General features: G+C 35.6%; 1 protein-coding gene across 2 annotated transcripts in view; it reads left to right on the forward strand.

The window, feature by feature from the left end:
• Nucleotides 1–25,867, forward strand: part of PRIM2 (DNA primase subunit 2) — a 307,896-nt gene that overhangs the window by 165,258 nt on the left and 116,771 nt on the right. For both annotated transcript variants that reach the window (XM_035698082.2, XM_025419133.2), the window contains exon 8: nt 11,482–11,549. In XM_035698082.2, coding sequence (XP_035553975.1) covers nt 11,482–11,549 — 68 coding nt within the window. The remainder of the gene's footprint in view (nt 1–11,481; nt 11,550–25,867) is intronic.

Raw genomic sequence — 25,867 nt, forward strand, 5'->3', positions numbered from 1 at the left:
CTGCTTATGAGAAGTCTAATTGTGAAACTGCTTGCTGTATAGTAACTTAAGAATTTTGAACCAAAATTATTGGAGTATTCTAGAAGTAAAATGATTTTATGGGTGTTTTACTTTATGGAAGAAAATCCAGTGATCCATGTACATTTATCACTGTATATCTCTTAATACCTTTTTTTTTCCCCTTGCTCAAGCAATTGTTTTACATTTCTAAATGATGTAGAGCATCAGTAAGGTGCTTAGGTTAGCCTCTGAATAACAAGCTTCTTTTCACATCATAGGTTTCATGATCAAAAATCAGCACTGAGATGTCTGCTTGCGCTATTCCCAGGTTTACTCTCTCAGTTCTTCATATCATCCAGACCCCTGAACTGGAAATATCTTGTTAACTCTGCACTGTTTAATATTCTTTGGAAATTAAACTACTTGGGCATGTTTAGAGCCCAAATGAAATCTATGCGTTTTGCTTGACAAGATTGTTGGTTGGTTTTTAGAGCCTACATATTGAACATCATGTTTGAGGCTAGCTGATAGAGAGATTTTCATGTACCAAAGCATTGTACTGATGAAACCAACTATTGTGAAGATCGAGTGAGATAATATGTGTACAAGCCCAGTGAAAACCAGAAAGTGCTCTGGCCATGTAAGCACTGGACGAACAGCATCTCAGGCAGCCAAGAGGGGACGTGAAACTGGGGAGCAAATTTGGTTGTAGGAACAAGGGGGAGTATGATGTGGATTCTCACAGTTTGGTATTTGTGATTGGGATCCATTGCTGTTATAAGAAACTGAAGTTCAAAAAGACGCAGGATTTTGCATTGTTAAAGGAGCAGCTGCTTGTAAAAGTTAATTTTACTTGACATCTGCCTTGGTCCCAGCAATAAAAGTGATAGTTCTGGTGAACAGCCTGTTCTCTCTAGAGCTGTATCTTTTAGCTCTAGTTTCTATGAGGTCTGTCTTTAAGGAAATTGTTGCCTTTTGATTTCAAAAATTTTCTCAACGCATAAGCACAATATATGCATCTTCGATTTAGTAGAAAAGTGTTAGTATTCTGGAGTTTGAGTTGGTATTCTAATGTGAAATGAGATGCAGGAGGAGTCATCTCAAATCTTTTATGAAATGAGGTTATAGTAAAGACATTTTGGAAAGCATTCCCACTTAATTCTTTATTTAAGAATAAAGAAGAACACAAAAACCTGTACGTGGATGTTTATAACAGATTTATTCTTAATTGCCAAAACTTGGAAGCAACCCAGGTGTCCTTCTGGTGGGGAATGGATAAGTAAACTGTGGTACATCCAGATGACGGAATGCTAAAAAGAAAGGATTATCAAACCCCGAAGATACATGGAGAAACCTTAAATGTTTATTGCTGAGTGAAAGAAGTCAATCTGAAAAGGTAACATACTATATAATTCAACTCTGTTATATTGTTGAAGAATTTCCTTTCCCTTTGGGTGCTTCTGACATGAGACAGATTAATGGGAGAGTTAATAGCAGATGTATGGGAAATCCACACAGACATGGAAATTCCAAAGACTGTGTGACAACATACTGCTTTTAGGAGCTAAGGAGATGGTTCTGGCCTGAGGATACAAAGGGGAGAAAGCCATTAGCAGGAAGGTGAGGAGATATTTGGAAAACAAAGGTTGCCTTGTTAGTTTCTTGGGTAAAAGAGGCATCACTGTTAATAGCTTTCTTTCTAATACAAGCAGCTGTTTGCAGTGGAAGTAAAATGCTTTTCCTGAACTTGTTGGGTTTTGATTGGTTTTAACTCAAAATAATGTTCATGTCCAAGTGGCATATCTTTGAGAGGCCTGCCTTTGGCCCCTAAAATGTCCTGGCAAAGGCAAAACTGGAGAAAGATCAGTGGTTGTCAGGAATTGGGGAAGGGGGAAAGAAGGGATGAAAGGGTGGAGCATGGAGGATTTTGGGGGGCAGTAAAACTGTTCCATATGATACTACAATGGTAAAGACATGTATTAAACAATTTGTCCAAACCCACAGAATGTGCAACACCAAGAGTGAACAGTAATGTAAACTATGGACATTGAGTGATAATGACATGTCAGTGTAGATTCATCGGATTAGTAACTGTACTGCTTTCATGGGGTATGTTGCTAATGGGGAAAGCTATATGTGTGAGTATATGGGAAATCTCTGTACCTTCCTCTCAGTTTCTCTATGAACCTAAGACTGCTCTAAAAAATAAAGTCTATTTAAAAAATAAAAACTAAAAAACCAAACCAGAACAAGGGACACCTAAATTTGGTCTCTTTGCCATTTGTACCTGTACGTAAATGTCACTACCCTAATATCACTGGAAGAAAGTACTATTCTGTCTCTTTGAGTAGAATAAGATTATATTAAAGGAAGGGTCTAACTTGTGCTGATTACTCATCTTGGAATTCTTTTAAAGTACAGCTTTGATATTAGTGCATATTGTCATTCCTCTTGAGTTTTGTAAGGAAGCTGGAATGAGTGGTAGAGGGTAAAAATGCCAGAGAACAAAATTGAGCAATATTTTCCAAGTGAGCATTGTTTTCTTGTCATTTTTATGTGTTTTAATTTAGCCAGTGTTGGGTGAGTAGTTCAGAAAGAAGGGATTTATTATTTTAAAATGAAGCCACCTTCTTGTTCTTCATTTTCAACTGATTGAGTCACCTTTGTTTTCAAAATGTCTGTTAACTCTTTAAGAACCATTTACCATATTTACTTATGTACTTTACTTCCTTGTGTGTTCTTGTTCTTCCTTGTCATTTGGAAAAGAAAATCATGATTTTTCCCCCCTTTCTAGGGGCTCCTTTAAAAATTCTGCTTCAAAATAACAACTGGCTGACAGCAGTCTCCTTTTGGATGTTAAGAGCAACAGTCAGCTTCATGACTAGAGACAGAGTGCTTTCCTGAGGAAACATTTTCTTTTACAAAATGTGATTCATTTATTATAGGTGTTTAGCAAAAGAGTTGAAAGGGCTGTTGGTTGTATTGGATCCCCTGCCCCAATAAATCTGTAATTGCTTAGAATCAGTGTTACAAACTTTTAAGTCTTATTGGCAAAATTTTTTATTTTTCTTATTACTACCACTAGGGATAGCACATACCAGGCAGATACCTCTAAGCTCCCATTCCATATCCAGAGTAGATGCTGGCAGTCAGTCCTGGTCTCTTTCCTGGATGTAACTCAGAAGGAACCCTCAACACTGTGCTCTAATAACCTACATTTATGCATAATCTCTGGCCTTTTTTGCCAGTCTGTGGCTTTACCTGTGACTTATTTGCTGATAACACCTAAATTTATATCTTTAGCACCATATCCTTTCTAGGGCTCTAGATCCACATATTCATTTGCCTCTTGGATATTCAGAAGCACCTCAAATTCAGCATGCCAAGACACATAATTTCCTTTCTTCTCTCCAGTCTCTTCCTATGGCCACTGTTGTTGGAATGAATAGAACAATCTACCCACCTGGATGTTTCCTATAACTTCTCTTCTATTTTAGGCATAAAATTATATAGAATACACACTTCCTTCATGTTTCTCAAATTCATGTCTCCCTTTCTATTGCTACTGTTTCTACCATAATTTGATTCTTCATCTTAGATCCCTGGATCACCCACCTCTGAGCCATTCCTCACACTGCTAGAAAAATCAGTCCGCCTTCCTTCCTTTCCTCTCTTGAACTATTTCAAACACAAATGTATGCAGAATAAAACAAATACCCATATACTCACTCCAGAATCGTAATTCTGAAAATTACTCTTTCCAGGCTGATCTAATTTGAGTGGAAAGTTTAAGAAGAAAGTATTTTCTGTGTTTGCCTTACTCTTGAAAAGATATGAGAACCTCTTTGAGTAGATAATCTTCTAATTGTAATTTGAATTTAAATTTTCTTGTAACTTCATGTGCTTTTGAGCTGGGAGTGTTTTGAGACTACCTTTCAAAATAACTTATCTACAGTTAATAGTATCATGAAAATTGTGTAACAGCACTTTGATTTTAGTAGTATTACATAAATGCCAAAGGATATTTTTTATGTCTAAGTGAGCCTTATTTGAATAGAATCATATATATACTATTCCTTGCTTGTTTTCTGTACATATTTGAAGTAGTTGCAGTCTTGCCAATTTTTTTTTATGGGCATACACAAAAGAAAGTTTTCAAAGTAGAAAACTTTGAACTTTGATGTATGTTTTAAACTTTCACTAATGTTAGAAAAATAAATTTTAGTTGACATTTTGCTTTATTTGTAGATATTATTTAATGACCAAAACAACAAAAGAACCCATGCAAAAAAAAAAAAAAAAAAAACCATAGATTAGAAGGAAGGAACTATGTGGTGACTATACTCTTGGTGATGCCTGTTATAGGCATCATATATCCATATATCCATAATTTGAGTTTTGGACTGGTGTTTTTGGGTTGATGTTTCCTTTGAACCAGGAGCTGTAGTTTCAACTGCATTGAGTGGTAAAACACTGTTCCTCTTTGTCAAGGGAAGACAAGATACTCTAGTCAGCTAGAAATGAAAAGAGAAATGTGGGTGGCCTCTCTAGTTGATAGATCATATTTACTTATGAAAATTTTAGAGATAAAAGATCAGTGTCTAGGGCAGACTTTTCTAAACCCATGCTTCCATTGAAAATGTTTGAACGAAGTGAACCTTACATTTACTCTACGGTACTGAGTGCCCATGGTATGCCACATGATATGCTGTTTTAAGTAGTGGGGGGAAAGGGTTTCTGCCCTGACAGAATTTATATTCTTTAAGGAAAGGAAGACATACACAAGTAAGCAAAGTAATAAGGTCATTTCAGGTAGTGATGGATGTTGTGAGTTGCTTGAGTAACAGAATACTGGCAGAGAAGGTATTGCTTTACCAAGGGTGACTAGGAAAGGCCTCTGGGAGGACATTACACATGAGTCAAATTGCAGAGGATGTGAAGGAACATCAGTGCAAAATTCAGGTATCTGCCAGACTGAAAATCAGTGGGTTTGTGCATCTTGAAGAGCACCGTCCTGTTTTGAGAAGTGAAGGAGATAAGTGGAGACAGAATCACTCTGGGATTGGGCAAAGGCCTCTCACTGGTTTACACACAAAGTATGGTTTGCTTGGAATTGTACTATGGCAATATATTGTGTGGGTCCTCATCTCAGGTGCTAGCACAGGCTCCATGTGTATGCAATAGCTAGCTGCTCTTGGTCCGAAGAACCCGGCTTCCTCAAGAGGAGAGTGATAAAGTTGGACCACATACCTCCAGACTTTCTCTTGTCTTTTGTACCTTTGAATCTACATGATGTTTGTTGGCATTAAAAGAATTATTAGATGGCAGAATGCCTTATCATTTTTTTTGTAGTTAAAAATAAGACAAAATCCAAGATATATTCAATGATATTGATCATTAAAATGAGATTTACTTAAGAATCCGTTATTGGTTATACTTGTCTAAAAGCCACAGAAGCCTTGCATTAGTTAATTCATTTTGCTAGATATATTCTTAATAGTGAAAGGACATCCTAACAGCTCACCCCCAGCCTCTCAGCAGTAATAAGAAATAAACTATATGTTATGCCAACTTTTATTATGGTTCCCATGAAACAGCCCTAACTCAAACAACCCACTTAGTTTTCACGATGTAAACTGTGATAGATCTTCTTTCTCTTTCATTCTTACGTATCAAGGACATTGCTGTATTTTTTATTAAAAAGAACAAACAAAAATGTGCAAACCAGAGTCTGTTTAAACTAGACAATTATTCATTTCATGTTATAGAGGAAAGTTTTTAATGCTGAAAATCTTGTTATGATAGTGTATTACTTTTTTGTAAGGCTGACAGTTGTGATTTAGTTTTGATTTGGTTTTGCTCAAAGCATGAATTTGAAAAGCTTTAACCATGAAATATATATATATATAGATAGATAGATAGATAGATAGATAGATTTACTTTTATTTTCATCAACTAATGGAATTATACACTTGCAAGTTTTTAGATTTGTCACACATTAATACTTAATTAAATATCTGTTATGCCAATGGTAGGGGTGCAGTGCCCCTCAAGGTGCCGTGAATGTAGTGGTAGCTGCTTGGGCTCAAAGAAAAATTTCAGGAGAAATGATGGAGCCAGCAGTCCCTAAAGTGAGGTTAATGTTCTGTTAGCAAAAGGTTAGCAGATAGCTTTAAAGAGCTTTGGAATAGCTTTATAACCTCTGCTTACCGTGAAGAGATACATGCTCCTTTTGAAAATGCTAATTGTTTTAAAAGTTGAAAGCAAAACCTTTGGAAAATTCAGAATCTGCCTCAAAATAATTTTACTCAGGACATTGTCCATTGATTGAGGACTTGTCAGTGATTAAGACTTGAAAATAAGTTGCATTTAATGGGAAGGGATGAGGCAGGAATCAGATCATCGAGTATATATGTTCCAGAAACTGGAGGTATGGTAAATTTTACTTGACATGCTTCCATTGTGTTTTGTGGTGTTGGCAGAAGCTGGATACAGGCATATCTTGTTTTATTTGTGCTTTGCAGATACTGTGCTTTTGTTTTTTACAAATTGAAGGTTTGTAGGAACCCTGTGTGGAGCCAGTCTATTGGTTCCATTTTTTCCAGTAACATTAGCTCACTTTGTGTCTCTGTCACCTTTGGTAATTTTCATAATATTTCAAACATTTTCGCTATTATATTTGTTATGGTGATCTGTAATCAGAGATATTTGATGTTACTATTACTGTGCCCATAGAAGACAGCAAACTTAATTAATAAATGTTTTCTGTGTTCTGACTGCTTCTCACCAACCAGCCATTCCCCCATGTCTCCCCTTGGGCCTCCCTACCCCCTGAGACACAACAGTATTGAAATTAGACCAATTAATAATTCTCCAATGGTCTCTAAGTGTTCTGATGAAAGGAAGACTCATTTGTCTCTCACTTTAAAGAAATGATGAGGCTTTGTGAGGAGGGCATATTTAAAACTGAGATGGGCCTAAAGCTAGGCCTCTTGTACCAGTCAGGTTGTGAATGAATGCAAAGGAAAAGTTCTTGAAGGAAATTAAAAGTGCTACTCCAGTGAACACATGAATGAATGATAAGAAAGCCTTAATGCTGTATGGGGAAAGTTTTCATGATCTGGATAGAAGATCAAATCAACCATAACATTCCCTTAAGCCAAAGCTAATCCAGGGCAAAGCTCTCTCTTCAATTCTATGAAGAATGAGAGAGGTGAGGAAGCTGCAGAAGAAAAGTTTGAAGCTAGCAGAAGTTAGTTCATGAGGTTTAAGATGCTGCCTCTGTAACAAAAGTACAATGTGAAGCAGCAGATGCTAATGTAGAAGTTGCAACAAGTTATCCAGAAGTTCTAGCTAAAAGAATTCATGAAAGTGGCTATACTGAATAACAGATTTCCAATGTAGATAAAAACAGCCTTATATTGGAAAAAGATTGCATCTAGGACTTACATACCTAAAGAAGAAAAGTCAGTGCCAGGTTTCAAAGCTTCCAAGGACAGGCTGACTCTTTTGTTAGGGGCCAGTGCAGCTGGTGGCTGTAAGTTGAAGCCAACGTTTCATCATTTTGAAAAATCCTGGGCCCTTCAGAATTATGCTACATCTATTCTCCATATGCTCTATAAATGGAACTACAAGGCCTGATTGATAGCACATGTGTATACATCATGGTTTACTGAATATTTTAAACCCACTATTGAGACTGCCTGCTCAGAAAAAAAAAAAAATTCCTTTCAAAATACTGCTGCTCCTTGACAACATTCCCTCTCACTAAAGGACTCTGATGGAGATATACAACAAGATTGATGTTTTCATGCCTACTAATACATTATCTATTCTGCAATCCATGGATCAAGGAGTAACTTCAAACTTTCAAAGTCTTAATTAAGAAATAACTTTTTGTAAGGTTGTAGCTGCCATGCATAGTGATTCCTCTGATGGATCTGGGAAAGTAAATTGAAAACCTTCTGGATAGGATTTCACCATTCTAGATGCCATTAAGAACATTTGAAATTCATGGGAAGAGGTCAAAATATCAACATTACTAGGCATTTGGGAGAGGCTGATTCTAGCCTACATGGAGAACTTAACAGAGTTCAAGACTTAGAGGAGGAAGTCCGTGCAGACAGGGTGGAAACAGCAAGAGAACTAGACTTAGAAGGGGAGCCCAAGATGTGCCTGATTTGGTGCAAGCTCATGATAAAACTTGAACAAATGAGGAGTTACTTCTTCTGGGGATGTACATAGCAGTTTCTTGAGATGGAATATACTTCTGGTAAAGATGGTGGGAATTTTGTTGAAATGACAGCAAAGGATTTAGAACATGACATAAACTTAGTTGAGGAAGGAGCAGCAGGGTTTGAGAGGATTGACTCCAATTTTGAAAGAACTTCTACTTCTGTGGGTATAATTGTATCAAACAGCATCACATGTTACAGAGAAATCATTCCTGAAAGGAAGAATTGATCAATTTGGCAAATTTCCTTTTGTTTTATTTTTAAAAATTTCCATAGCCACCTAACACCACTCTGGGTCAGGCAGCCGCCATTGACATTGAGGCAGGACCCTCTACCAAAAAGATAATGACTTGCTGAAAGCTCAGAGAATGGTTAGTATTTTTTACCAGTGAAGTGTTTTTAAATTAAGTATTTACATTTTTTTAGACATAATGCCATTACATACTTAATAGGCTACAGTACAGTGAAAACATAACTTTTATGTGCACTGGGAAACCAAAAAATGCATTTGACTTGCTTTTTTTTTTCTTCTTCTTCTTCCCTTTTTTTTTTTTTTTTTTTAACAATATTTGCTTTATTATGGTAGTCTGGAATTGAACCTGCAGTATCTTCGAAGTGTGCCTGTAGTCAGTGCTACTCATCCTATGCTCAGTGTTTCAGCAATGTGACTCAAAGGGAGATTTTAGGAGAATGTCTAATGAAAGAACAGGTGTAATAACTTCAGCCTGAAAGCCTAAGGGAATTATTAAATGATTTTAATTAGAGGAATGGTTAACTTTCATTTTGAAAATTTTACTCTGGCTTTGGTATGGAGAATAAATGAGGGAAGAGGCCAGAGTGTAGGCAGAAACAACATTGAGTGGAGATGTATTAATAGTTAAGAAAAAGGAAATGAAGGCTAAGATTAAGGTAGAATGGACTTGGGGTGCTTGGGTGGTTCAGTCAGTTAAGTGCCCACTCTTGGTTTCAGCCAGGTCATGACCTCAGGGTTGTAAGATGGAGCCGGGCGTTGGATGCTGTGCTCAGCAGAGAGCCTGCTTCTCCTTCTCCCTCTGCCTCCTTTCCCCGTTCTCTCTCTCTCTTTCTCAAATAAATAAATCTTTGAAAGAAAGATAGAATTGAGTTGAGAAATATTTTCTATATGGAATGAACAGACATTTAGAAATACATTGCTATTACTGAGGTGTTTTTGTTTGCTTTCATTTAGAAAAGACAGTTTGATTAGAAAGCGTGCCAAATAGATTGACAGAAGTAACTGAAAAAGCACAGTCTGTCACTCCATCTGTTTTCAGAAAATTGACTTTTGAAATATCTAGATAAATTTTCTTTTTAGACCATAACTTTGGTTCTGAGCCATGAAATCTCTTAAATGACATTTTGTTAAGGAATTTGACATTAGCAGATACAGGGTGCATTAAAATATTAAAGTGTTTTGTTTATAAAACCTTGAAAACATTTTATATGACATGGAATACTAGATTGAACATTTCTTAGAGATACTGAGAGTCCTTTGGCTGTGCTAAAATTGCAGCAGACTAATTGTCTGCTTTATTTTAAATTAGTTGATAACTGTTGACTTGTGTTAACTGTTGCCCCAAAGTGGGAATCTCTCTCCATTATTATTAATTAGATACAGTTAAATTAAAATGATTTCTTAGGAATGCCTGGGTGGCTCGGCGGTTGAGCATCTGCCTTTGGCCCGGGGCATGATTCCGGGATCGGGGATCGAGTCCCACGTCCGGCTCCTTGCAGGGAGCCTCCTTCTCCCTCTGCCTGTGTCTCTGCCTCTCTCTCTCTCTGTCTCTCATGAGTAAATAAATAAAATCTTAAAAAAATAAAATGATTTCATATAGGGACACCGGGGTGTCTCAGTGGTTTGGTGCCTGCCTTCGGCCCAGGGCATGATCCTGGAGTCCTGGGATCAAGTCCCATCTCAGGCTCTCTGCATGGAGCCAGTTTCTCCCTCTGCCTATGTCTCTGCCTCTCTCTCCATGTCTCTCATGAATAAATAAAATATTTTAAAAAATAAAATAAAATGATTTCATATATGGCATTTTGGTCAACATTTTTTCTACAAATATAGTATAAGACACTTTAAAGGTGATTGTTTTATTTTACCTGAATAGTACTGAAAATTAGGTGTTATGAATTAAATGTCTTTGTTTTCAGAACATTTTAATTAATGTATGAAATAATTAGAAAGGATACCTTATATAAAACCAAAGAATATCTTTCAATTTGTTGTTTGCCTTAAGGAAGGTTCTCTTTTGCGAATTGTCAAATAAGTTATGGATAGATTTCAATAACTATTTTGACATAATTGAATTCAGAAGAAATCTTTTATTTTTGTTTTGGTGTTTTATTAAAGTTACTTTAAGGTATCTGATTGCTTTAGATGAATGTTTTTAATTTGGGGAGGTTAAATTGTTACAGCATAAGAAGGCTTTATGTAAGTACAGAGAAGAAAAGTAAGAGCTACATAGAGATATAATTAATATTATTGCAATAAAATATAGTGAAGACTAACATTTTCATCATACACTGTCAACCTGAGGTATACAGTATTTAAGAATAAGGCTTTGAATCTACTCTTTTCTAGATCAGTTTGGGGTTATATACTAATATTAAATACTTCGAGTTACTTTTGTATGTTTAAAAGATATTTTTGTTTTTGTTTTGTTTCTTATAGTAATGTGGTTGTCAAAATGAAAGAATGCATGGTAGTGTGTGTGTGTGTGTGTGTGTGTGTGTGTGTGTGTGGTGTGTAACCAGTTCTGCATGTAACCAATTTCACAGTGGCTTAGCTATAAATGAAAGTCTCTCTCTCCCCAATTTCTTCATCATCCCAGGATTCAGTGCTACAAGGTTGGTTGCTATAAACTTAGAAGTTTTTCCATTTTTATTTACAAAGATAATATTTTTATGACCAAAAGTTTTCTCATGAACTCATGAGAAGATATTCTCAGGGTATTTTCCACTTAATTCTTTAACTTAATTCTTTAACTCCCTTTTCTTTACTTCTGAACTCATGGCATACCCTGTAAAACTTAGGGCCATATAGTTAGCTTTACTCATATAATGTGTCCACTTACCATACAATTCTTTAATTTAAAAAAGAAAAGAAAAGTACTTATGTTTTAAGTACTTCCTCTCTTTCAGCTCCACTGTCCCCATTTTACATTTAGTGTTCAGATATACTCCGTATTTGGTCTTTGCTGTTTTTACTAACCCTATTCTCTGCTTTTAGTTAACAGCCAGGTCCTTGCCTGCTGTGCAGTCTGATGAGAGACTTCAGCCTCTACTTAACCACCTCAGGTAATATGAGAGCACACTCTTGTTAATGCTTATAATTGTTAAGTGCATTAAAGTGGATAAAGTATTAGGTGATAAAAACCCCTTCAGTTACTAAAAACTTAACAGTTTTTCCTTGCTTTAATTCTCTAATTCTGTGATGTAAATTGAAATTCTTAATATAATAAATACACTTGCTACTCTTGACTTTAGGGTAGTGTTGGAGGCTTTTTAATTCAACGACAGTGTGTAGAACTAGTTGTCAAGTTTACATGAAAACGAACCAAAGTGACTAACTACAGGAAGATCTCAAAGGAATGAGCTGTTTCTTTAAGCATAAGCTAAAACATACCTTTGGGACCCCCCCACATGTTATTGGGAATAGATGAAATATATGGAATTCCTTTTCTAAATAAAAAAAAATAATATATTCTCATTATTTAAAAATTTTTTTTGAAAGTACAGGAAAAGGAAAAGAAAACCCCATCATTACCACTCAGAAGTAGTATTTCTTCCTTCTCTGCTTGCTGTTTTAAAACCTTGAAATTACACTTTTATAAAAATTACCGGTTTTTTCATTTTAGAACAGACATTGTAAGACTTTTATTAGCATCTTTTCAAAAAACTGTGTGGTATTTTCTCATATGGCTGTACTATAGTGTATTCATCTCCTTCTAGGGGCATTTATATCATTTCCAGTTCTTTTCACTTGTATAAAAAAAATGCCAAATGTTAATCTGTATCTGTATTTTTGGTCACTTTCTTAGCATAGGTTTTCAGAATTGCAGTTACTTTGCCAGAGCATATGAGCCATTTTAAAGATTTAAGTATACTCATTTCTTTTTAAAAAGCCTTATTTTACTTTTATTTTTAGATTGTACAAGGTTGCCCACAAGATTGTTACTGTACCCTGAACAAGATTTAGGAAAGCTAAAACCGTTGCTAATTTAATAGTTAATCATGGAGGTAGCATTGCGAACAAGTACATTTCATTGATGATTATTAAGAATGATTTAAAAACATTATCTTTTCATTTTGGAGTAGGATTCACTATTTGCATATTTGTTCATTTATTGATAGCATCTCTTGATTACCCTTGGTATTACATCCTTTAGATGTAAAGGATAGTAATTCTGAGTTGTATTTGTTATTACATTTTTTTCTGAAAGCTTTTTATTATGTTGCATTATCCAGTGTTACCTACATTTTCAGTTTTTTGTAGGCAAACACCAGTAGTGTTTTCCTCTGTTGTTTCTTTTTATTTTATTTTTTTAGTATGGCCAAGAGACCTAAATATAGAGGGAGAAAGTTTTTATTAAATGGTTGTATGTCACTGTGCTATTTTAGATTGTGTTGAATTCTCATATTGACAGCACATGTTTTCCTTCCAGTGGGTAGAAACAGACCAATATGTCATGAATTATAAAGTAAGTTTGAGGGCCAATTTCCTGTTGCTTGCACTGGTATGCTAGTTCTCTTTGATTAACCAATTTTGAGAAAGTTTTATTCTTGAATTTAATGTCAATAATCTATTGATTAGTGGTTTAGCCCACATCTGTTCTAAACCACTTGTTTGCATGTGACTTCTTTAGCCCTCCCTGCCTCCCTTCTTTCCTGAATCCAGTCAGCAACCCTGAATCATCCTGATGTCTTCCATCCTGATCTCTGTGGGTCTCTTCAGAGCCTACTTCTCTTTCAAGGTTTTACTCCTATGTCCTTTCTGCTTCTTCTAAAGGTCAAAAGGCGATATATTCAAATCAAAAGTAAAGCTTAAGAAGTAAAAGAAAAAAAATGAAATATTTCAGTAAATGCAAGTAGTACATATTGGTGAATTTTAAACTCTTGTCATATTTAACATATTTGTGTTATATGTAAATGTGTATGTTACCGTTTTTGGGATTTACCTTTGCACAGAGCTCAGTTAGACAAAATTCATTGAAATGGAAGGAGACTAGGATCCTGCCATTGTGTCAAGAACCACAAAGTATGGCTTTACAAGATTTCTTCCTCAGCTTTTATGTGTTTGGAATCTCAGTCACTTATTTGTCAGGATTAGAAAATTGATTTAGTACCCATTAATTATACAACATTTTGAAAAGTGTGTTTCAAAAAAAAAAGTGTGTTTCAAGAAGTCTAGTGGTTGTTTTTTTAAAAATGTATTTCTATAATTATTTAATTACAGTTGCTTTCTGCCAAGGACGAGGGTAAGAGTCAATAAATTGTTCTCCTAGGGACGCCTGGGTGGCTCAATGGTTGAGCATCTGCCTTCGGCTCAGGGCGTGGTCCCAGAGTACTGGGATTGAGTCCTGCATCGGGCTCCCAGTGGAGAGCCTGCTTCTCCCTCTGTCTATGTCTCTGCCTCTCTCTGTCTCTCATGAATTAAAAAATAAAATCTTAAAAAAAAAAATTGTCATCCTAAAAGTTGGTGAGAAATGTCAAAACCAAACAGTGAATTTCTGAGCTAAAGAATGAGCAACAATTTGAAATGGGTTTTGAATGATCTGAGCATTTGCTAATTGTGTTTTTGAATTATAGCATGTAAAGTAGATTTGGCTTTAAAATTTTAAGGAGTCAGATCCAATAGATTAGAGCAGTTTTGATCTGAGCCCCACTTCATATTTTAACTAATTTGACCCTAGGACAGATGTTATTGAGAATGGGTGACTCAGAGAATAGGTTGTAAATAAACCTTGGGCATGTGCTTGAAGTGTGAGAATGGATAAAAAGGTAATTATAGAAAATTGGCCTTACTTGCCATGTAATCTGCCCTTTTTTTATAGACGTATAGTTGACACACAGTGTTACATTAATTTCTTTGGACAATATAGTGATTTGACTAGTATATAAGTATGCTGTGCTCACAAGTGTAGCTACCGTCTTTTTATTCTTTTAAAACTTAGGATATTTTCATTCAGAAATTCAAATGGATATTAATTCTAGTATCTTTTAATATTCTTTATTTTTCCTTCTTCCTCCCCTCTGTTCTCTTTTCTGCCTCTCTTATCCTTCTCTATAGGAGCTTTTCCTTCCCAGACAAACACTTTTTAATTCTGAATAATTGTTTTGTTGTTAAGGATGGTCCAAACTAACATTTCATTGAATTGAGTAACATAAATACTATATATATGGTTTTAAGTTTCCTAGAGCACTGAGTTATGTTTGAGTTACTTCTCCAGTGCCGGTGTCCTGTCAGTCTGAATCTTCTGAATATCTCTCTTTCTGTTGTAATTTCTTATATATTCTCCTTATTATATTCTTTGCACTCTCTAAAATGTTTCATATTATTGCTAGAGTGATTATTTTATTCTGTGGCTTAAAATCTTTCTCTGTATCCCAATTTCATTCCAGATGAAGTCTGAACTTCTTAGCCGGGCATATGAGGTCCTTCTGGAAAGAGTTGCCCTGACTCTTTGAACGCCTCTTTTAGTACTGGTCCCCTAACTTCTAGTGCAACCAAATGCCTTGAAGTTCCTCTACTACAACTTGCTGTTGTTTACCACTATGCCCTTGAAAATATTTTTTTCTTCTGTCTGGAATGTTCTCCCCTCCCTCATTTTTGTTACTCACCTAACTTTCATTTGTCCTTTAAGACTTAGCCACAAATTGAACACCAATAAAAAATAAGTTTATAAAAAAAAAAAAAAAAAGGACTTAGCTCATGTTACCTAATCTGATGAGTTTTCCCTGACCATTTAAGCTTGCAGCAGGCACACTTCCCCTGAGTCTGAATCTGATGTTTTTATCTATGTTTCCATAATACCCCCATGTCTACTTGTATATTACAGAACAAATAATGTGGTCATCATTTATTTACTTTCTGATGACTCCATTATAATAGGCTCTTTATGAGCTTGTAAAATGACTTTCATATTTGTATTTCCAGTGCTGGGATAGTATCTGACACATGATAGGTATTCATTATGTGTTTTGTTGAATGAATGAATGAATGTGTGTTACAACAGTGATATTTTGTTGTTATTTTCTGCATGGTGTTTTTGTATTATATAAGTCATATTGTCATACTGCCATAATTTCTTTGTGTAGAACCTGGTTCAGAAGATATAACCTTAAATGGCTGAATTTCACCTCTAGTTAATGCTTGATTCTGTGCAAAATGATGGGTTCTCCTTCTTCCACCTCAGTATGGTAATTGTCAGCTAGAATTTAGATTAACTACTGACACATCTCTTCAAGTCCTTGAAACTTGCACAAACTGTACATTCGCTTAGGGCTTTCATTCTCTGTGGAGTTCACTCAGGACTGGTTGCTAGGCAACCAGGGCTAGATGCTACATGTAATATGCACCAACTCATGTTGCTTTTTTATTATTATTAAATGAAATGGCTTCTCATTTTATTACCATGTCAGAGACATCTGTATGGAGGGTGGCAGCTGATGTACATAGTTTGACACTTTCTGTTGTACAGAGTAACCTTGTGATATGCGTTTCAAGCATATTGAATTGTTTTTTGGGGGTGTTTAAATGTAATGTTTTTCTTTTTACCTTCCTTTTGCTTAGTTCAAAATAGAAAAGAATACTATGTGATTTGAAAGGTTCCAATGATAATCTTGTTATGAAAAAGTAGTCATCATTGATTTTCATGACCCATATAGTTTAGATGTTACCTAGAGGAGATAGACATTAGGTGTTTGAGACTGAGATAATTATTAGGTCTGATTTTGTTTAGTGCCCCTAATGATCAAGGAGGAATGATGAATGGCATTTTAATTGAATTCATCAATAAAACTAATTTGGGAGATGATACAAATACCTGTAAAAATTAAAGTAGCAATACAGAGAAATTCTCAAATCATTTTTATAGGACTTAGACACTCAAAGAGAATTAGTGTAACACTTTGCCATCCTACTAATAAGTAAGCTAGGATATTACTTAACAATATATATTATTCTGAAGATGTAGAAGTGCTATATTCAGATTTTCTTAGTTGAACCTGGTTCTCTAGGTAAAAGTTAAATTAAGCACAGAGAAACACTTTGCTTCAATATCTTATAGAAATACAAGCTTATTTTTATTCATTTGTAGTGTCCATCCATTCATCAGTAACTGAGTGCCGATTATGTGCTTGGAATAAAAAAAAAATAAGGCCCAGTTTCTGTTCTCAAGGGATTTCTAGTTTTGACTTTGAGAGATAGGCACTTAAACATGGTGCAAAATTTGTAAACCTTTCTAATAGAATTAATCATAAAATACATTATTTTACTATATAAACTGTGTTTCTCATGGAATGATTTTAAACAATGGGGTCATGACTAGTTGTTTTGGATTCCATACTCCCTAGCACAGTAGTGGCTCCCAGGGGGTACTGCCATTGGACTGAACTTTATTCTCACTTGGGGGATGATGTTGTCACTAATGAAGAAGGAATATAAAGGAAAACTAGGGGATTAAGGAATGAATATGGTTGCTGACATTATATGTTCAGTAGTTTCAGATATTTTAAACTTGAGGTGCCTGTGGAACATATCAACGGAATGTTTAGTAAGTAGCAGAATACAGACCACAGTTTAAGAGTAAGGTTTAGAGCAGAGAGAAACATTTGCTAATCATCAGTCTTTAGGTGGTGGTTAAAATCAGGACAATGGCTGATATCACCCAGGGAGAGAGTATAAAGTGACAGAGGGACATGGCCCTGAATAAAACTCATACATAGAACATCAGTGTTCAAGTGATTTTTGATGGCAATGATGAAGGTAGGAGATGGATGGACTAAAAGAGAAACCAGTAAAAAGTGGGGAGGAATCTTGAATGAAACAGAAACACAACAAAGTGATAGCGGGATCAGAGATGCTAAGGGAAAGATTTCAAACAGAAATAGTAAACACAACCAAATGCTACAGAAAAGTCAGATTAGAACTACATAATATCAGTTGGATTAGGCAAGTGGGAGCCACTGGTGGCTTAGCCACACCATTATAATGGTACTGATAAGAAATTAAGGAATGAGAAATTAAGCTGTGGAAATACAGGGGAGGGTAGGCTACTCTTGGCAGAGCAAGGAAAGAAAGAGGATAGTATCTATGAGTTTCCTAGTTGAAGAAAATCTTGTATTTTTTCCTTATGATTGGAAAGGTGAACATACTGGTTAAGGGGAGAATGAGGTCAGTGGAACTAAGAGGAAATAATTGAAGGGGCAAGTTTTTAGAAGAGGTAGGAACAAATGGGACCAAGAAATCATACTGGCTAGAGTTTACAAAGTACTTTCTAACTTGGCTTTTTATAGTTCAGACCATCTCATCCCATGAGACCATCCCATGATAGATGGTCCTTTATTATTATTATCCCTATTCTTATTTTAATTTATTTTTAAGTGATCTTTATACACAGTATGGGGTTTGAACTCACAGCCCTGAGATAAGAGACATATGCTCCACCAACTGAGCCAGCCACATATGTGCCCCTCATTATCCCTATTTTAAAGTTTGGTGATGGAGCCTCAAGAGGTTCACGTTCAGGTTCAGCTGATCAGGTTCACCTGATTTTTCAGGTTTTTTCTTTTTCAGGGTCTATAATTCCCTTCCTTCAAAAGAAATGAATAGATTATGTTTAATAAGACTGCTGTTTTTTCAAAAGTGATAGCAAGAACTCCTCACTTGGAAGAACTAAGCTTGCTTAGACTTACAAAAAAAAAAGTTAAATTTCAAAATGTCGGAGAGAATTTGTGTAAATCATCATTTCTACTTTCCTCAATACATCTAATATGAGATGTATCATCCAATAGGTTATTAGATGATACACTGTGACTCTACTGTTAGCCTCATCCATCACTGGATGTTCTAGAGTAAATTGTATAGTGTACTAATTTTTAATTTGGAGATATTTAAAGGTCTTGGGCTATATTCCTATCAATGTAGAAGTTTATTGTAAATAAATATCTTTGCTACCCTAATTATAGTACCCATGGGATAGTATTTACAAAATGTTATTATACTATCAAGGGCTTATGTTAAAGATTATTTTTATTATGTCACTTACAAATAAATATGAGCAGGTTAAACTAGAAAGAAAGAGGAAAACTTACATTTCATGTGTTATAACTTTGTGTGATTGAAATTTTTTTTCCTTAAAAAATAGCACCTTTCCCTGCAGTGTATTATGTCTTCTTCCTTCATCCCCCTACTCCCAAGATATGAAATGAATGGGGCCAGAATATAATGGATACTTTAATAGTTGCTCTTATTTAATGTTGTACCCTCAATTAAATAATAACTAATTAAAAAAACTTGTATTTGTTATGTTTCTCCTAATTTTGTTAGCATATTTCAACCCAACAATAAATTAGAAATCAAAGAAAGATAAAATAAGCTAGCAAAGCAAAATACTGCCTATAGTAAATACTTGGACTGTATCACATGGAGTAACTGGTAATGCAATCTGAATTTGTAAACAGATGTTTATATTAACGTTTATTTTAAAATCATTTAAAATGATGAAAGCATCTTCCTTTGGGATTATTACAGACCCCTTTGGTAAATTTGTTTCCTAATACAGTTACATTTGGTTAATATGTACCCATTTTTATTTACTTCTATCAGGTTCTTGCTGTCACAGATTTTATATCAGAAATGCAATCTCTGTGAGAGATTTTTCCCCAATATCCATAGTGGTGCAGTTTTCTGTGTTTCTTTCTGGATTAGTTCTCATTTTGAAATCAGAAAATTGTGTGGGCATTCATGTGCTAGAAAAAGGTTTAGTGCATAGGGCCTTCCACCAATTGAGGGCTGAAATGAAAGCCTCATTCATGTGTCCATGTATTCTAGTTGTTTGTTAGCTCTGTCCCATCACCTATTCCAGCCTTTGGCACTACTTTGAACTATTTCTTTCCTTTTTTACGTGGGATGACACACACTTTTATATAGCTCAGTGATTATTGTGAAAGTGTTCTAGGTGCCTTGTAAAATACTAATAAATTAGAAAGAATATATTCTTCTCCATTATTTATTGTCCTTTGAATTATTCTTTTCCACCTCTGTAGAGAATGTTCACACCTCCTTAGAAATGTGTTCTGCATGGGGAATGTTCATGTCTTCTGAGAAATGTGCCTCTTAGAAATGTACAAAAAGCATTTGTTAAAATCAGCTTCTTGTTGTGTGAAGGGCATTCTAAAGGATACTCTGATTGTATACAAAGGAAACTAATAGATGTGGTCCGTTAAAACGTTTATATTCTGACAAACAAAGAAGACCATTTTATACACACACATATACCTACACACATCTCCACCCAAAGGTGTACTGGAATAATAATCACTGCAGCTTTATCCAGTAGCATAAATAGAGGTGGGAAATCTTATTTGCGAGGGGTGGTATCTGGATGCGGGTTATGTTACAAATTTAATGCCATTTAAGTGTTTCTGATGCAATTTATAGGCGCAATAAAATTCGGCAAAATAGAAGAAAAGAACTCCGCCTTACTCATAAAACCACTGCTAGGCTTTTGTTGTAAGCTCTATAATTTTATGTAATTATATATAAAGTGGTTAAACTTTAAAAAAAATCTTTTTCTCTTAATATGTCATAACTAGGTATAAAATTTATTTCCATGGTCTAATTTTAAGTGGCTGCAGAAGGCCCAATTGAAGATATGTCTGTTTTTACTTAACCATTCCCATTTTATTGGGGGTTTATGGGTGCATGTGTGTTTCATTTTTGGTTGAATAAACCTGTAAAGAAAAATTAAAGAGTGTTAGTAGCTTCTGTACAGCCAGATGAAGTCAACCGGTAGAGGAAATGCCATGTTGACTTCATTATGAAGGAATTTTAACATAGGTGTTTCCGAGCAGACAGAGATAAGAACCAAGAGCAGCAGCTAACTAGATGGGGCATAGTTTTGAAGATACAAGAGGATTCATTATTCTAAGAGTGTCATGTTGCCCAGGCGAGAAAATGACAGAGTTCTTAACAAGTGGAACTACTACTTGAAAAAGATAGAATTCAGGAAGCTGAATTTTGAACCTTATTAATGCATCTAGATTAGAACCTTCTATTGTAGCCGTATCAGGTTACCACAAATGTAGTAGATTAAAACAACACTCATTATATCATTCTATAGGTTAGAAATCTGACATGGGTCTCATCGAGATAAAAATCAAGAGGTTAGCAGGGCTATGGTTCCTTAGTGGAGATTCTAGGGAAGAATTTGCTTCCAAGCTTATTCATAGTGTTGGATGAATTGAGTTCCTTAGAGTGGGTGGGACTGAGGTCCTTGTTTCCTTGTTGGCTGTCAAGGTCCTGTCTTTGCCCCTACAGACTGCCCACATTTCTTAGGCTTTCCAGGAGCTGCTGGAGGTCTCTTTCTGGTACTTGGATGAGGGTCCTGTCACAGAGCCATCAACCACACATCACATATGTCCTCCTTAAGCTTCAAACCTCTCCAACTTCTGCTGCATCTTTCTGCTTCCATCCTGAGAAGAGCCAAACCTCGCATGATTAGATTGGCCTATATAGATATACAGGATAGTCTCCCCATCTTAAGGTCTTTAACCTTAACTGCTTCAGCATAGTCTCTATTGCCTTGTAACCTAACATATTCATAGGTTCCAGGGATTAGAGTGCAAATGTCTTTGGAAGGGCATTGATCTATCACAGTGAGGGCATTTCTTTTGGGGGGTTGCAAACAGCTTTTGCATTACTTTTCATCAGTTTTACAAGTAAAGCACCACTCTTAACTTATATAGAATATTAAATTTCTCTGGGGTTTTTTAGATAGGTTAATTCACTTTGCTGGCTTAACATGTTTTAAAGTGGAAAAAAGGATTAACAAATGATTTACAGAAAAATAAAAATAAAATTATATTTACAGAAACCTAAATTAGTTACTGATTTTCTTTTTAATGATGTGGGAAAAAAATAGGAAGATCTTTCTGTCTGTTTGACTGGCTCTGTAGCTATGGCAAATATGTACCCTTTGTAATGAGATTGTGCATAGTGGCTGTGCCTTGTGGAAGTACTTTGGTATGAGAGCTATTTAGTAAATACATGGTCATAAACCTTTTAGCCTTCTAGGAGTTTGTTTTATTATTATTTATTTAACATTTTTAGAGAACTTCTACTCGGGGCAAGACTTGGTGCTAGGTTCTAAGGATACCTACTTAACTTCTCTTATAGGGCTTAACGATCAGAAAACAGTTAAAGAATTTTAACTAAAGTAATTACAATAAATCATAATGATTGTTAGCATAGTAGAGATAGAGATTTTGTGAGAGTACATAGTATCATGGAAATAATGAAGCCTTGCAGAGGTTTTTTTTTCAGAGTATTCTTGTACCTTATCTATAACTAGAAGTTTTAGGTTTCTGTTAGCTGCCTGACTCCATAGTTTCATAGGGATTTCTGGATTATGGATGCTGGTAGTCTTCCTGGAAAGCAAAATTTATGATTGCTTATGCTTTTCAAGTAGTTTTATTATCTTCATTTATTAAGTTTCCTATTGTTCACTTAGTGAATTTCTTTAAAACACTGATTGTCCTCCAGTTAAGTAATAAAGAAAATTATTTTACAGTGTGTTAGGCATAAAGTGCTAACAAAGTACAAAATGGTGATGATGCTATGTGAAATAACTTTCTTAAAAAGCCCAAGAAAGCATTGTGGTAGTAACTAATATATTTGCAGCTAAAAATGATTTGTTTAGTGCTGTACTTTCTGTAATGATGGAAGTGTTCTGTACCTGTGCTAGTCCATCCAGTTTTATTCACAAAACAAAATTCAGTGAACTGGGCTGAGGAGAGACAGACTGCTAAGACTCACTAAAGGTTTAATGCCCTCTCAGTTGTTTATAACTACTATTTAGAAAGAAGTTCTGTAGAAGATAATGCAAAGTGAATTAAAAGCTCATTTTTAATTGAGCTACCTTGGTCTGTGACCTACTACATACATACGATCTCAAGGAGGCTTCTAAGGGCATCCATCAAATGAGCCTGAGTCTCTTCTGAGATCTTACAGAGATTTGTTCCTAATTACCTGATTTAAAGCCCCTCCCCCAGTGCTTTATGATATTACCTTAGTCTTTTTTTTCTTCACAGAAACATCACTAGCTGAAATGACCATTTTTATTCTTTCATTTTTTTAAATGTTTGTCTGCAGCAGAAGCTCCATGAGAGCAAGAAATTTGTCTACCTTGTTTACTGCTATCTTTCCATCACTTACAGCAAGGCTGGCCAAATAAGACCTCAGTAAACACTTGAATGAGTGAATAAATGGGAGAAAACACTTTCAGGTTTTAAAATTTTACCTCTTGCTGGGGCACCCGGGTGGCTCAGCGGTTGAGCATCTGCCTTCAGCCCAGAGCCTGATCCTGGAGATCCTGGATCGAGTCCTGCATCCGGCTCCCTGCATGGAGCCTGCTTCTCCTTCTGCCTATGTCTCTGCCTCTCTCTCTCTCTCTCTCTCTCTCTGTCTCATGAATAAATAAATAAAATTTAAAAAAATAAAAAATAAAAATTTACCTCTTGCTTAGTTGTCTTTTTTTTTTTTTTTTTTTTTAATTTATGATAGTCACAGAGAGAGAGAGAGAGAGAGAGGCAGAGACATAGGCAGAGGGAGAAGCAGGCTCCATGCACTGGGAGCCCGACGTGGGATTCGATCCCGGGTCCCCAGGATTGCGCCCTGGGCCAAAGGCAGGCGCTAAACCGCTGCACCACCCAGGGGTCCCCTCTTGCTTAGTTTTTAAAGCTACGGTTAAAAAAAAAACTTCAACTAAATAAATTTTAAAGACCTTATTGGCTTTGTTCAGTAATTCATGAATCAGGCAGCATCCAGGTTAATAGAAATGAGCTACAAGGAGCTATACAGAATGAAAGACCTCTATAGGCAAAAGGGAGTAGGAATGAGGAAATTATACTAGATAAAATGAGGCTTGATTATTGCAAGGTCACTTTCCTTTAGGGCATGGCAGGGGTCTGTCAGGCAGATAACTTAATAACTAGTACTGATTAGGTGTTTCCTGACTGTTTTAAGATTCCATTTCTGGGAAAGCTGAAACTGTAATTAAGTCTTAGTTTCATGTTGTGAGTGTAAGTGACTCCATTTTGGACCTGTTGTCTTGTTTTTAACACTACTAAATGTTGAGAGTGAAAGAGATGGTAGTTGGGACAAAAAGCTGGTGGCTTTTCTCTCATTTCCAAGGAAGAATTCTGATAAATATTCACTCTACCTTTGTAGAAATTGAGTGCTGGTTTTGTCCTTTGGGGATTTGGGATTCTTTCATGAAACCAGGAACTGATCATGGACAACTGGAAGTACTTTCTATTCCTCGGTGCGACCTCAGAAGGGAAACCCCTTTCTTTCTCCCCAATAAATGCAGATATTGAAAGTGTGTATTTAAAAAGTGAAACAAAGTAAAACCAAAAGTATTATATACCTTGCTATTTTTATCTATGAAATGAAACATTTAAACATTATGAACCAGTATAAATGGCTATTGAAGACCAAAGAAGCATACAGGGAAAGTATGTGACTTCTGGACTGTGACTTTTAGTTTGTCTTCATTAGCTGTCCCCTTCATCTCATCTTTCTCCCACTTTCTCCCCAAAACCTCCAAAACCTTGTGACCCTACTGTTCTTAGGGAACAGATGTGAGGGGTAATCCTAGAATGCCACAAACTTGTGTGGCAAACTTGATAGCCAATCTCAGAAGCATTCTATACTCTGTAAATTATTTGTGAGGGAATGAGAGGTATCTATCAATTTTTAATATATTCATTCTGCTGGATGTTAGAACTTTATTCCATGGTCCTCCCATCCTTCAATTTTTCATTATTACTCTCTCAGGTGACCTTTTTTTAAATTGTCATTTGACTATTCTAGATCAACACCAAATCAGAACATCTTCTCTTTAGGAGGGTCATTAGACTACCAGAATATACACTAAAAACATAAAGGAATATAAAATTTTTACTTATGAAAATAGAGATATTTGTTGGGGGCTTTAAATTTGTATATTGAGGGGCAACTGGGTGCCTCAGTTGGTTAAGCATTTGACTTTTGATTTTGGCTCAGGTCATGATCCCAGTGTTGTGAGACCAAGCCCCATGCTGGGCAACATGCTCAGTGCAGAGTCTCCTTGACATTCTCTCTCTCCCTCCTCTCCCTTCTCCCGCCCTCCCTTTAAAAAATGTGCGTATTGAAAATACCTATGTAAGGCTATAGTTTGTATCTTCTAAGGATGTATGTATTTTACTTTTTAAATCAATTTTATTGAGATATAATTTATATACAATGAAATGCACTCATTTTAAGGGTATGTAGTTCAATGACTTGACTTTTGTAAGGTAGAGGTTTTTTTTTTTAAGATTTTATTTATTTGAGAGAGAGAGAGCTTGAGATGGAGAGATCACAAGCAGTGGGGATAGGTAGAGGGGAAACAGACTCTCTGCTGGTAGCTCAATGTGGGACTCGATCCCAGGACCCTGGGATCATGATGTGAGCTAAAGGCAGACGCTTTACTGACTGAGCTACCCAGGCACCCTTAGAAGTATTTTTGATAAAGAAATGAGGTGCAGTCTTGTAGTTCATTGGATTATTGTAGCTTAGAAATTGGAATAAATAGGAAAATATGAAAGTGCGAAACCAACCTAAATTACAGTAGAAGTTATTATAGTTCCTTCCCAATATAGGAACCTACATGATCTTGATTTTTATTGGATATGTGAATCTCTTGGAATCATACAGATTCTCTCAGTTGTCGAGAAATATAGATCATTTACACTATGTATTGGCTGGTGGTAGTTTTTTGGGGGAGTTTTTTAAATGCAAAGTTGAGTAAACTTCATGCTTAAGGAAAAATAATTTACGTTCAGTTTATAACAGAGTTTTATTGATTGTGTTCTCATTTGGAATAACTGCAGGGAAAATCACCAGGGCTAACACAAGTTGGATACCATTTACTAGGGATTTAGCTTATAAAAAGAAACTCATTTCAATTTCAGTGGTGACAGCTGTTGAGTGAATTTTCCTGTGATGTCCTTCACAGCAGGAAATGATATATTGTAACTTCATCTTCCTTGATATCTTACCCACCCAACAAATCCAAACTGCAGGGACTAAGCTTTCTAAATGTCTGAGTAGGTAGCTTATGTGGGCAGACTATTTTTTTTCAACGTCTAAAGTGGGTAAAATTGTGATTGCAAAAGTGGATATATGTGGGTGATATACAAAACCTTTGTTTCCTCTTTCCTGAAATTGTTTTTCCATTTGTGCCATGATCACACCTGGCTTTATGTGAAAAGTTTGTATTGGCTTGGTATGCTTTTATAGAATGATGTAGGAGATTACAGTTTATTTTGAAAGATGTATTAGCTTACTTTTTAATAGTTCAAATAAATGT

The sequence above is a fragment of the Canis lupus genome, chromosome 12 (assembly GCF_003254725.2).
Source record: "Canis lupus dingo isolate Sandy chromosome 12, ASM325472v2, whole genome shotgun sequence".
Taxonomy (NCBI): Eukaryota; Metazoa; Chordata; class Mammalia; order Carnivora; family Canidae; genus Canis; species Canis lupus.